Genomic DNA, 14,967 nt, shown 5'->3' on the forward strand with positions numbered 1-14,967 from the left:
AAATGTACATGGGGAGAGATGTTATAGTAGGGGAAATGTACACGGGGAGAGATATTATAGTAGGGGAAATGTACACGGGGAGAGATATTATAGTAGAGGAAATGTACACGGGGAGAGATATTATAGTAGGGGAAATGTACACGGGGAGAGATATTATAGTAGGGGAAATGTACACGGGGAGAGATATTATAGTAGGGGAAATGTACACGGGGAGAGATATTATAGTAGGGGAAATGTACATGGGGAGAGATAATATAGTAAAGGAAATGTACACGGGGAGAAATATTATAGTAGACGAAATTTACACGGGGAGAGATATTATAGTAGGGGAAATGTACACGGGGAGAGATATTATAGTAGGGGAAATGTACACGGGGAGAGATATTATAGTAGGGAAAATGTACATGGGGAGAGATATTATAGTAGGGGAAATGTACATGGGGAGAGATATTATAGTAGAGGAAATGTACACGGGGAGAGATATTATAGTAGGGGAAATGTACACGGGGAGAGATATTACAGTAGAGGAAATGTACACGGGGAGAGATATTATAGTAGGGGAAATGTACACGGGGAGAGATATTATAGTAGAGGAAATGTACACGGGGAGAGATAATATAGTAGAGGAAATGTACACGGGGAGAGATATTATAGTAGACGAAATGTACACGGGGAGAGATATTATAGTAGGGGAAATGTACACGGGGAGAGATATTATAGTAGGGGAAATGTACACGGGGAGAGATATTATAGTAGGGGAAATGTACACGGGGAGAGATATTATAGTAGAGGAAATGTACACGGGGAGAGATATTGTAGTAGAAGAAATGTAGACGGGGAGAGATATTATAGTAGACAAAATGTACACGGGGAGAGATGTTATAGTAGGGGAAATGTATACAGGAAAGTGGGAGAGATATTATAGTAGAGGAAATGTACATGGGGAGAGATATTATAGTAGGGGAAATGTACACGGGGAGAGATATTGTAGTAGAAGAAATGTACACGGGGAGAGATATTATAGTAGGGGAAATGTACACGGGGAGAGATATTATAGTAGAGGAAATGTACACGGGGAGAGATATTATAGTAGAGGAAATGTACACGGGGAGAGATATTATAGTAGGGGAAATGTACACGGGGAGAGATATTATAGTAGGGGAAATGTACACGGGGAGAGATATTATAGTAGGGGAAATGTACACGGGGAGAGATATTATAGTAGGGGAAATGTACACGGGGAGAGATATTATAGTAGGGGAAATGTACACGGGGAGAGATGTTATAGTAGGAAAAATACACGGGGAGAGATGTTATAGTAGAGGAAATGTACATGGGGGAAAGTGGGAGAGATATTATAGTAGAGGAAATGTACATGGGGAGAGATGTTATAGTAGAGGAAATGTACATGGGGGAAAGTGGGGGAGATATTATAGTAGAGGAAATGTACTCGGGGAGAGATTTTATAGTAGGGGAAATGTACACGGGGAGAGATATTATAGTAGGGGAAATGTACACGGGGAGAGATATTATAGTAGGGGAAATGTACACGGGGAGAGATATAATAATAGTAGGGAAATGTACACGGGGAGAGATATTATAGTAGGGGAAATGTACACGGGGAGAGATATTATAGTAGTGGAAATGTACACGGGGAGAGATATTATAGTAAAGGAAATGTACACGGGGAGAGATATTATAGTAGGGGAAATGTACACGGGGAGAGATATTATAGTAGGGGAAATGTACACGGGGAGAGATATTGTAGTAGAAGAAATGTACACGGGAAGAGATATTATAGTAGACGAAATGTACACGGGGAGAGATGTTATAGTAGGGGAAATGTATACAGGAAAGTGGGAGAGATATTATAGTAGAGGAAATGTACATGGGGAGAGATATTATAGTAGGGGAAATGTACACGGGGAGAGATATTGTAGTAGAAGAAATGTACACGGGGAGAGATATTATAGTAGGGGAAATGTACACGGGGAGAGATATTATAGTAGGGGAAATGTACACGGGGAGAGATATTATAGTAGAGGAAATGTACACGGGGAGAGATATTATAGTAGGGGAAATGTACACGGGGAGAGATATTATAGTAGGGGAAATGTACACGGGGAGAGATGTTACAGTAGGAAAAATACACGGGGAGAGATGTTATAGTAGAGGAAATGTACCAGGGGGAAAGTGGGAGAGATATTATAGTAGAGGAAATGTACACGGAGAGAGATGTTATAGTAGGGGAAATGTACACGGGGAGAGATATTATAGTAGGGGAAATGTACACGGGGAGAGATATTATAGTAGGGGAAATGTACACGGGGAGAGATATTATAGTAGGGGAAATGTACACGGGGAGAGATATTATAGTAGGGAAAATACACGGGGAGAGATGTTATAGTAGAGGAAATGTACATGGGGGAAAGTGGGAGAGATATTATAGTAGAGGAAATGTACATGGGGAGAGATGTTATAGTAGGGGAAATGTACACGGGGAGAGATATTATAGTAGGGGAAATGTACACGGGGAGAGATACTATAGTAGGGGAAATGTACATGGGGAGAGATATTATAGTAGAGGAAATGTACATGGGGAGAGATATTATAGTAGGGGAAATGTACACGGGGAGAGATATTATAGTAGAGGAAATGTACATGGGGAGAGATGTTATAGTAGGGGAAATGTACACGGGGAGAGATATTATAGTAGGGGAAATGTACACGGGGAGAGATATTATAGTAGACGAAATGTACACGGGGAGAGATGTTATAGTAGAGGAAATGTACACGGGGAGAGATATTATAGAAGAGGAAATGTACACGGGGAGAGATGTTATAGTAGAGGAAATGTACACGGGGAGAGATATTATAGAAGAGGAAATGTACACGGGGAGAGATATTATAGTAGACGAAATGTACACGGGGAGAGATGTTATAGTAGAGGAAATGTACACGGGGAGAGATATTATAGTAGGGGAAATGTATACAGGAAAGTGGGAGAGATATTATAGTAGAGGAAATGTACACGGGGAGAGATATTATAGTAGGGGAAATAAACGGGGAGAGATGTTATAGTAGAGGAAATGTACATGGGGGAAGTGTGAGAGATATTATAGTAGGGGAAATGTACACGGGGAGAGATATTATAGTAGAGGAAATGTACATGGGGAGAGATGTTATAGTAGGGGAAATGTACACGGGGAGAGATAATATAGTAGAGGAAATGTACACGGGGAGAGATATAGTAGGGGAAATGTACACGGGGAGAGATATTATAGTAGGGGAAATGTACACGGGGAGAGATATTATAGTAGAGGAAATGTACACGGGGAGAGATATTATAGTAGAGGAAATGTACACGGGGAGAGATATTATAGTAGGGGAAATAAACGGGGAGAGATGTTATAGTAGAGGAAATGTACATGGGGGAAAGTGTGAGAGATATTATAGTAGGGGAAATGTACACGGGGAGAGATATTATAGTAGAGGAAATGTACATGGGGAGAGATGTTATAGTAGGGGAAATGTACACGGGGAGAGATATTATAGTAGGGGAAATGTACACGGGGAGAGATATTATAGTAGAGGAAATGTACACGGGGAGAGATATTATAGTAGGGGAAATGTATACAGGAAAGTGGGAGAGATATTATAGTAGAGGAAATGTACACGGGGAGAGATATTATAGTAGAGGAAATGTACACGGGGAGAGATATTATAGTAGGGGAAATGTATACAGGAAAGTGGGAGAGATATTATAGTAGAGGAAATGTACACGGGGAGAGATTTTATAGTAGGGGAAATAAACGGGGAGAGATGTTATAGTAGAGGAAATGTACATGGGGGAAGTGTGAGAGATATTATAGTAGGGGAAATGTACACGGGGAGAGATATTATAGTAGAGGAAATGTACATGGGGAGAGATGTTATAGTAGGGGAAATGTACACGGGGAGAGATAATATAGTAGAGGAAATGTACACGGGGAGAGATATAGTAGGGGAAATGTACACGGGGAGAGATATTATAGTAGGGGAAATGTACACGGGGAGAGATATTATAGTAGAGGAAATGTACACGGGGAGAGATATTATAGTAGACGAAATGTACACGGGGAGAGATGTTATAGTAGAGGAAATGTACACGGGGAGAGATATTATAGTAGGGGAAATAAACGGGGAGAGATGTTATAGTAGAGGAAATGTACATGGGGGAAAGTGTGAGAGATATTATAGTAGGGGAAATGTACACGGGGAGAGATATTATAGTAGAGGAAATGTACATGGGGAGAGATGTTATAGTAGAGGAAATGTACACGGGGAGAGATACTATAGTAGGGGAAATGTACACGGGGAGAGATATTATAGTAGAGGAAATGTACACGGGGAGAGATATTATAGTAGGGGAAATGTATACGGGGAGAGATATTATAGTAGAGGAAATGTACACGGGGAGAGATATTATAGTAGGGGAAATGTATACAGGAAAGTGGGAGAGATATTATAGTAGAGGAAATGTACACGGGGAGAGATATTATAGTAGAGGAAATGTACACGGGGAGAGATATTATAGTAGGGGAAATTGTGTACAGCTCATATGAGACTAGTCTGTCTACACAAAATCCTATCTGTGGAGGACTGACAGCGTCTTGCTCTCTGTCTACACGGCGTTTTATCAATGTGAAAATAAAAGATGTGTATTAGAAACCATTGGAAGGATTATTTTTCCAGACAGGATTCTTCTGCAGTTGTATACCTAATAGTGGATATAAGCAGTGAGGGTCTTAAGCGACAAGTTTTGTTTCACTTTGTTGCTACGGTTCCATCAAAATACATCTTCATGGTCCACGCATGGACTACGGTTTCCGGATCAGCTGCTGGTCTCCTGACCCCCAACTCTGTGTCACTGACATATATGAACCTGTTTCATTCAGGTCATGAGACCAGAAATCATGGCTTGTACACAGGACACGAAGCTCCGGTGTGTGAAGCCGGTAATAGGCCTTATTCAGATGTACATATTATTTTGCGTATGAGGGAGAGAAATAAAAGACAGAACTGTTTCTAGCAGCACACCGGTTCTGCATTTCATCCATTTTTGGTCTGTGGGGCCTCTGTTTTTCTCGTAGGTGAATAAAAGGTATGAGAACTTATAAAAAAAAATAAAAAATCCAAGCTTCTCCTGCTAACTAAACAGTGAAAACAAAACAAAGACAGAAGACTTCCACGTGCTCTCAGCTTTTTCACGGACTCGTCGATTCAAATAAACGATTCATCCATGATTTGAATCAAAGACTGACATCGCTTTTTTTTTTTTTTTTTGCAAAAACTCGGTCCCCGAATCATCATGGGGTTCACGCTACAATACTGGAGTAAAACACCTTTAAACATTCTACATTTTGTGACTTTTGGAATACTCACTGCAGTTTTGGGCCACAATGGACAAAGCTGGGGAGGATAAGGGGGTGTAGCAACGCCTGTCAACCAAAGTCATTAAAAATGGCGACATTCCTAATACCAGAAATGTTACTCCAGTCCCTGACTGTCATAACATTTCTGTCAAAGCACACGCCAATGATGAGGTGCGCCAAATTCACTAAGTGCTGTGCGCCTTTAAATTAAATTAGGCACGTCTTATTCCTACCCGCCAGTCATTAAGGCTGGGGTATAAAATGCCAGTTTTAAGGGCACTGGTTTGCAAAAAAACACATGGACACTTATCTGCCCATAGACTATAATGGGCACATGTTCTTGGAAAAATGGACATCTGAATGAGGCCTTATACAAATGAATCTGGCGTAAGTCCACAGCGTTTCCATCTTGTGTGGATGCGGTTTTAGGAGACATAATTGTGGAGGTCCATGATGAGGTTATCATGGCTGGTGAGCCGCTGCACACCTCACTCATATACTTCAGCTTTATTGCCCTTCTTTCCCCCACAATTTGGCTCCATCATTATGTGGTGAATGGTCCAGGCTCGGGGGCGCTTATTCCACTCAGACTCTGCCCCATGGCGCCGTCCACAGCCGTGACGCATGGAGCAATAATGAGATTAGAATCTCACCTTTGGAAGTCTTATTTCTTTCATTACAAACTTCTCAGCGTTCTTGAGGCCGCAGACTAGAAGTGCTCGACCAAATGACCCTTCTCCAATAACGCTGAGCACCTTGTAGTTCTCCATTGTAACTGAGGAGAAAATGGAAATTACTACTGTATTATGGCAATGTACGTTATCTGGTCTACAAATCTGTATAATAACAAATCAGTGCTGTAAAATCGCTTACGATAAGGGACAAATTTACTGTTCAGACCTGCAAAAAAGCTGGTTAGCAAATACCTCCAATTAGAAATGTAGCATAGTTCTTCTGATTAGCTATGTCGCTTACCCCATGTGCAGAGCTTTGCAGTAGCTTAGGTATCTATGGTTACAACCACTAACTCATGTAGTGACAGTAAGTTTTTAGTGGTGGTACCTATAGATACCTAAGCTACCGCATTGCTCTGCACATGCGGTAAGCATAGCTAATCAGAAGAACTATACTACATTTTCTAATTAGTGCTAATATAATTATTACACTTCCTACTAATCTTATCAGTAGCAGCGCTCATCTCCTATCTCAGTAATTGCAAAGTCTGTCTTTACTGAATACAGATGTTACCTCAGAGCTGAGAACTGACTGATCAATTTTGGCAGAGAAAGAATCAGATCTCTCTGATAAGATTGATTACAAAGCTGCTTAATTCCATGTGCACTAATGATTTATGAAGTAAAAACTAAAACGACGGTTAAGGTACCGTCACACTAAGCGACGCTGCAGCGATACAGACAACGATGCCGATCGCTGCAGCGTCGCTGTGTGGTCGCTGGAGAGCTGTCACACAGACAGCTCTCCAGCGACCAACGATGCCGAAGTCCCCGGGTAACCAGGGTAAACATCGGGTTGCTAAGCGCAGGGCCGCGCTTAGTAACCCGATGTTTACCCTGGTTACCAGCGTAAACGTAAAAAAACAAACAGTACATACTCACATTCGCGTCCCCCGGCGCTGTGCTTCTCTGCACTGTGTAAGCGCCGGCAGTAGCAGGGCACAGTGGTGACGTCACCGCTGCGCTCTGCTTTTACTTTACGGCCGGCGCTCAGACAGTGCAGGAAGCGGACGCCGGAGGACGTGTGACAGACATCAGAAGGTGAGTATGTACTGTTTGTTTTTTTTAACTTTTACCCTGGTTACCATTGTAAAACATCGCTGGCATCGTTGCTTTTGGTGTCAAACACAACGATACACGCCGATCTGACGACCAAATAAAGTTCTGAACTTTCTGCTCCGACCAACGATATCACAGCAGGATCCTGATCGCTGCTGCCTGTCAAACACAACGATATCGCTATCCAGGACGCTGCAACGCCACGGATCGCTAGCGATATCGTTTAGTGTGAAGGTACCTTTACACTTTAAAGATGTAAGGAAAAAAAAAAAACTTCTCTAGAAACTCCTGAAGTCTGGCTATGTGCACAGTTTGTTCTTTTTGGAGAGAAAACTTTTCTAATCCTCCTCAAAAATGCAAAAAAAACTTCTCAGAAACTTTGAGGTTATGCCCATAATCTTAAAAAAAGAAAACAAACTCTAGAAAAAGACTCCGTGTGCAGATAGCTGTACTATGTCTACACAGCTTTCAAGGAGACTCCAGATCTCAAAACCGTTTCTGTTTCCACTCAGTTTCTACTTTGAAAACTCAGCAAAATAAGTCTGTGTGTACATAACCCAAAGAAGGAGAATTTCCTGCAGCACTTGAGGGCTTTGTGCACATGGCGTCTTTTAGCTAACTGCACAGCATTCGGGTTTTTCCAGTCAGAGAGGTGTCGGCAGCCATTTTTGCGAGGTGGCTTGGCCGCTGGCTGCGTCACTGATGGCTCTTACTCTATACTGTGAGGAATAGCTCCAGGCTTAACAAACATTCGGATACTTCATTATAAAAAAAACACCATAAGAGGAAAAACCTCCACTATTCTAAACAAAGAAACACCAGTACACAGGCAGAGATGCTTACCTGTTCAAGGCCTCCAACAATTGCACTAACCAAGGTACAGCGGACCCAAGTTAAGATGGCAAATACACAGGTGCAATAATACCGATAATGCAGCCACTCTACAATCAGGAATTGGCCGCTTGGTGCACCTGTGCAAACAAATACCGTATTTTCCGGCGTATAAGATGACTTTTTAACCCCTGAAAATCTTCTTAAATGTCGGGGGTCGTCTTATACGCCGGGTATCGTCTTGTACGCCGGGTGTATATGGTGGGTGGGGGGAGTGGTCCTGATGACGACGAGGGGGCGTCTCACAGGAAAGTGCGTGGACTATCCCCCATTACCTCATCGTAGCGCTGCAGCGTGGGGTCTCTGTGCTGGGAGCGGCGGCTGCTTCTCCTCTTTGTGCCGCGTGGGTGCTGTGCTGTGGGGCAGCGGCTCCTCTTCTGCAGTGTGGGGCCTCTGTGCTGTGGGGCGGGGGCGGCGGATCTTCATGCAGTCAGTCGGGGCTCCTCCGGCATCTCCTTAAAGCCCGGAGGCCCCACCGGCAGCTCTCCATTGCATTGATGCGGTGGCCTCTGGGAAAATGGCCGCTGCTCAGATTCAGATCTCGTCTCCCGAGATCTCGGGACGAGATCTGAATCTGAGCATGCGCCGCCCCCAGCGGCCATTTTCCCGGAGACCACCGAATTACAGCAATGGAGCTGCCTCCGGGAAAATGGCCGCTGCTCAGATTCAGATCTCGTCTCCCGAGATCTCGGGACGAGATCTGAATCTGAGCATGCGCCGCCCCCAGCGGCCATTTTCCCGGAGGCCACCGCATCGCAGCAGTGGAGCTGCCGGCGGGGCCTCTGGGCTTTAAGAAGATGCCGGAGGAGCCCCGACTGACTGCATGAAGATCCGCCGCCCCACAGCACAGAGGCCCCACACTGCAGAGGAGCCGCCGCCCCACAGCACCCACGCGGCACAAACAGGAGCCGCCGCTCCCAGCAGAGACCCCACGCTTCAGTGCTACGATGAGGTAATGGGGATAGTCCACTCACACTTTCCTGTGAGACGCCCCCTCGTCGTCATCGGGACCACTCCAGACACATTAGTCACCGGCCCTATAAGACGACATACGGCGTATAAGAAGACCCCCGACTTTTAAGAAGATTTTATATTTTATCTGGAAAAGTTGGGGGGTCGTCTTATACGCCCAGTCGTCTTATACGCCAGAAAATACGGTAGTCTGTATGTGGGCACTGTATATTTTTCCAGGATGCAGCTGGGCCCTAGATGGCTCTGTACACTGTGGCCTCTGTTCACACAGGATGCATCATGGTGAGCCCGCTACATGGCGTCATTAATAGGCTCTGAGCCATATACTTTGCATTCCTGTGTGAACACGCCACATACAGACTATTTGTTTGCACAGGTGCACCAAGCGGCCAATTCCTGATTGTAGAGTGGCTGCATTATCGGTATTATTGCACCTGTGTATTTGCCATCTTAACTTGGGTCCGCTGTACCTTGGTTAGTGCAATTGTTGGAGGCCTTGAACAGGTAAGCATCTCTGCCTGTATACTGGTGATAATTCATTATAGCAGGTTTAAAATACCTTCCATTTACTACAAATTAATAAAGATTACGGCGTGCATTCATTGAAAGAATATACAACATTCAGCAATTTGTTGAAGTATACCTAGGTGTTACGTTTTCCTTGCAAAGAAAGTACCGTATATACTCGAGTATAAGCCGAGATTTTCAGCCCACTTTTTTGGGCTGAAATTGCCCCTCTCGGCTTATACTCGAGTCATACCCGGGGGTCGGCAGGGGAGGGTGTTATGACCTGGTGGTTAGGAGCACTCTGAAATGACCTGATGGTTAAAACGGAAACCTGAGACAAGCTCTGAGGAGGTGGTAACTCTACTGACCGCAATCCCTAATCCTATCACCAACACTAGAAATAGCCGTGGAGCGTTCCTAACTCTCCCTAGACGCCTCTTCACAGCCTAAGAACTAACTACCCCTGAAGATAGAAATAGAAGCCTACCTTGCCTTAGAGAAATTCCCCAAAGGAAAGGTAGCCCCCCACAAATATTGACTGTGAGTTAAGAGGGAAGTGACAAACACAGGAATGAAAACAGATTTTAGCAAAGGAGGCCGAATCTTCTCTAGATAGACAGAAGATAGGAAAGGGAACTGTGCGGTCAGTATTAAAAACTAGAAAATCCACGCAGAGTATGCAAAAAGACCTCCACACCGACTCACGGTGTGGAGGGGCAACTCTGCACCCCCAGAGCTTCCAGCTAGCAAGGAAATATCATAATAGCAAGCTGGACAAGAAACTTAGCATGTGCTGAGAAATACACTCAAACAAAAATGAACAACAAATGAACTAGCAGGAACTTAGCTTCTGCTGGAGTAGACAGGCCATCTAAGAAATCCAAGAGAGATCTGAACCAGTACTGAGACATTGACAGCTGGCATGAACTAACGACCAGAGCAGAGTTAAATAGGAAAGCCAGCAGAAACAATAAGTGAGGGCAGCTTAGAAAGCCAACCTCAAAGATCAGCAGTTCCACTCAAAGCCACCAGAGGGTGTCCAAGGACAGAACTCACTAAAGTACCATTCATGACCACAGGAGGGAGCCCAAGAACGGAATTCACAACAGTACCCCCCCCCTTGAGGAGGGGTCACTGAACCCTCACCAGAGCCCCCAGGCCGATCAGGACGAGCCAAATGAAAGGCACGAACCAAATCGGCAGCATGGACACCGGAGGCAACAACCCAAGAATTATCCTCCTGGCCATAACCCTTCCACTTAATCAGGTACTGAAGCTTCCGTCTCGAAATACGAGAATCCAAAATCTTCTCCACCACATACTCCAACTCCCCCTCAACCAACACCGGAGCAGGAGGATCAACGGAAGGAACCATAGGCGCCACATATCTCCGCAACAAAGACCTATGGAACACATTATGGATGGAAAAAGAAGCTGGAAGGGCCAAACAAAATGACACAGGATTGATAATTTCAGAAATCTTATAAGGACCAATAAAACGAGGCTTGAACTTAGGGGAAGAAACCTTCATAGGAACATGACGAGAAGACAACCAGACCAAATCCCCAACACGAAGTCGGGGACCAACACAGCAAAACGTTGCGCCTTCTCCTGAGACAACGTTAAATTGTCCACCACATGAGTACAAATTTGCTGCAACCTGTCCACCACAGAATCCACACCAGGACAGTCAGAAGGCTCAACCTGCCCTGAAGAAAAACGAGGATGAAAACCAAAATTACAAAAACAAGGCGAAACCAAAGTAGCCGAACTAGCCCGATTATTAAGGGCGAACTCGGCCAATGGCAAGAAGGTCACCCAATCATCCTGATCAGCAGAAACAAAGCATCTTAGATAGGTTTCCAAGGTCTGATTAGTTCGCTCGGTTTGGCCATTTGTCTGAGGATGGAACGCTGAAGAAAAAGACAAATCAATGCCCATCTTAGCACAAAAGGACCGCCAAAGCCTAGAAACAAACTGGGAACCTCTGTCAGACACAATGTTCTCCGGAATGCCATGCAAACGAACCACATGCTGAAAAAATAATGGAACCAAATCAGAGGAGGAAGGCAATTTAGGCAAAGGTACCAAGTGGACCATCTTAGAAAACCGATCACAAACCACCCAGATGACAGACATCCTCTGAGAGACAGGAAGATCAGAAATAAAATCCATGGAAATATGCGTCCAGGGCCTCTTCGGGACAGGCAAAGGCAAAAGCAACCCACTGGCACGAGAACAGCAAGGCTTGGCCCGAGCACAAGTCCCACAGGACTGCACAAATCACATCCCGTGACAAGGAAGGCCACCAAAAGGACCTAGCAACCAAATCTCTGGTACCAAAAATCCCAGGATGACCAGCCAATACTGAACAATGAACCTCAGAAATTACCTTACTAGTCCATCTATCAGGAACAAACAGTTTCCCCACTGGACAGCGGTCAGGTCTATCAGTCTGAAACTCCTGCAGCACCCGCCGCAAATCAGGGGAGATGGCAGAAAGAATCACCCCCTCCTTGAGGATACCAGCCGGCTCAAGGACTCCCGGAGAATCAGGCAAAAAACTCCTAGAAAGGGCATCAGCCTTCACATTCTTAGATCCCGGAAGGTACGAGACCACAAAATCGAAACGGGAGAAAAACAGCGACCATCGAGCCTGTCTAGGATTCAACCGCTTGGCAGACTCGAGGCAAGTCAGATTCTTGTGATCAGTCAAGACCACCACGCGATGTTTGGCTCCCTCAAGCCAATGTCGCCACTCCTCGAATGCCCACTTCATAGCCAACAACTCCCGATTGCCGACATCATAATTACGCTCAGCAGGCGAAAACTTTCTAGAAAAGAAAGCACATGGTTTCATCAAAGAGTCATCAGAACTTCACTGAGACAAAACAGCCCCTGTCCCAATCTCAGAAGCGTCAACCTCGACCTGAAAAGGGAGCGAAACATCTGGCTGACGCAACACCGGGGCAGAAGTAAAACAACGTTTAAGCTCCTGAAAAGCCTCAACAGCCGCAGGGGACCAATTAACCACATCAGCGCCTTTCTTCGTCAAAACAGTCAAAGGCTTAACCACACTGGAAAAATTAGCAATGAAGCGGCGGTAAAAATTAGCAAAGCCCAAAAACTTCTGAAGACTCTTCACAGATGTAGGTTGAGTCGAATCATAAATGGCCTGAACTTTAACAGGGTCCATTTCAATAGTTGAAGGGGAAAAAATGAAGCCCAAAAAGGAAACCTTCTGAACTCCAAAGAGGCATTTAGACCCCTTCACAAATAACGCATTAGCACGAAGGACCTGAAATACCATCCTGACCTGCTTCACATGAGACTCCCAATCATCCGAAAAGACCAAAATATCATCCAAATATACAATCATGAATTTATCCAGATAATTCCGGAATATATCGTGCATAAAGGACTGAAACACAGATGGAGCATTAGAAAGCCCGAATGGCATCACCAGGTACTCAAAATGGCCCTCGGGCGTATTAAATGCTGTTTTCCATTCATCGCCCTGTTTAATACGAACAAGATTATACGCCCCTCGAAGGTCAATCTTGGTAAACCAACTAGCCCCCTTAATCCGAGCAAACAAATCAGACAGCAAAGGCAAAGGGTACTGAAATTTGACTGTGATCTTATTGAGAAGGCGATAATCTATACAGGGTCTCAGGGAGCCATCCTTCTTGGCAACAAAAAAGAACCCTGCTCCCAACGGTGATGAAGACGGGCGAATATGCCCTTTCTCCAAGGACTCCTTTATATAACTCCGCATAGCGGCATGTTCTGGCACAGACAGATTGAAAAGTCGGCCCTTAGGGAACTTACTACCAGGAATCAAATTAATAGCACAATCACAGTCCCTATGAGGAGGTAGGGCACTGGACTTGGGCTCATCAAATACATCCTGGTAATCCGACAAAAACTCAGGGACTTCAGAAGGAGTGGAAGAAGAAATTGACATCAAAGGAACATCACTATGTATCCCTTGACAACCCCAACTAGACACAGACATTGATTTCCAATCCAGTACTGGATTATGAAGCTGTAACCATGGAAAACCCAACACCACAACATCATGCAAATTATGCAACACCAAAAAGAGAATATTTTCCTGATGTTCGGGAGCCATGTACATGGTCAACTGAGTCCAGTACTGAGGTTTATTCTTGGCCAATGGCGTAGCATCAATCCCCCTTAAGGGAATAGGGATCTGCAAAGGCTCCAAGGAAAAACCACAGCGCCTGGCAAACTCCAAGTCCATTAAGTTCAGGGTAGCGCCAGAATCCACAAATGCCATAAGGGAGTAGGACGACAATGAGCAAATCAGGGTAATAGACAAGAGAAATTTAGGCTGTACAGTACTAATGGTGACAGACCTAGCAAACCTCTTAGTGCGCTTAGGACAATCAGAAATAGCATGAGTGGAGTCACCACAGTAAAAACACAGCCCATTCTGATGTCTGAGTTCTTGCCGTTCAGCTCTGGTCAAAGTCCTATCACATTGCACAGGCTCAGGTGTCATGATCTCTGCAGGCAGAGATCATAGCAAGCCTATAGAGGGACAAGCTCTCGGAAGATGGAACTATACTGACCATGAACTAAGCCTGCCGCGCAACTAGAAATAGCCAGGTAGCATTTCCTATTTATCGCTAGATGCCCAGCTCTGGCCTAAGACCTAAATAGCTAGCAGAGGGAAATATAAGACCTGGCTCACCTCTAGAGAAATATTCCCAAGAAGACAGTAGCCCCCCACATATAATGACGGTGAGTTCAGATGAAACAACAAACGCAGCAGGAAAATAGTCTTAGCAAATTTGAGGTCCGCTTACTAGATAGCAGAAGACAGATAGTATACTTTCATGGTCAGCAGAAAAACACTAACAAAACACCATCCAGAGATTACCTTAAACTCTGGCATTAACTCATAACGCCAGAGTAGCAATCCCTGATCCACGAGAGCTTTCCAGACACAGTAACAAAACTTCAGCTGTGAACTGGAACAAATAGGCAAAACAAAACATGGACAAAAGTCCAACTTATCTAGTAGTTGTCAGAAGCAGGAACAAGCACTGAGAGGCATCAGATAACATTGTTGACCGGCAAGAAACCACCAGAGAAATGAGCTTAAATAGCGACACCCACTACTGATGGAATCAGGTGAAACAGGAAAGAGGATGACAAGTCCAATTCCACAAGCGGCCACCGGGGGAGCCCAGAATCCAAATTCACAACAGTACCCCCCCCTCAAGGAGGGGGCACCGAACCCTCACCAGATCCACCAGGGCGACCAGGATGAGCCCTATGGAAGGCACGAACAAGATCAGAAGCATGAACATCAGATGCATTGACCCAAGAATTATCCTCCTGGCCGTAACCCTTCCAGT

General features: G+C 44.8%; 1 protein-coding gene across 4 annotated transcripts in view; it reads right to left on the bottom strand.

Moving 5' to 3' along the window:
• LOC143817060 (serine/threonine-protein kinase Nek3-like) overlaps positions 1-14,967 on the bottom strand; it is an 852,762-nt gene that overhangs the window by 37,958 nt on the left and 799,837 nt on the right. For all 4 annotated transcript variants that reach the window (XM_077298145.1, XM_077298144.1, XM_077298146.1 and 1 more), the window contains one exon: positions 6,068-6,189. In XM_077298145.1, coding sequence (XP_077154260.1) covers positions 6,068-6,184 — 117 coding nt within the window. In that variant the 5' untranslated portion in view covers positions 6,185-6,189. The remainder of the gene's footprint in view (positions 1-6,067; positions 6,190-14,967) is intronic.

Source organism: Ranitomeya variabilis, chromosome 3 (genome assembly GCF_051348905.1).
Source record: "Ranitomeya variabilis isolate aRanVar5 chromosome 3, aRanVar5.hap1, whole genome shotgun sequence".
NCBI classification, from domain to species: Eukaryota; Metazoa; Chordata; class Amphibia; order Anura; family Dendrobatidae; genus Ranitomeya; species Ranitomeya variabilis.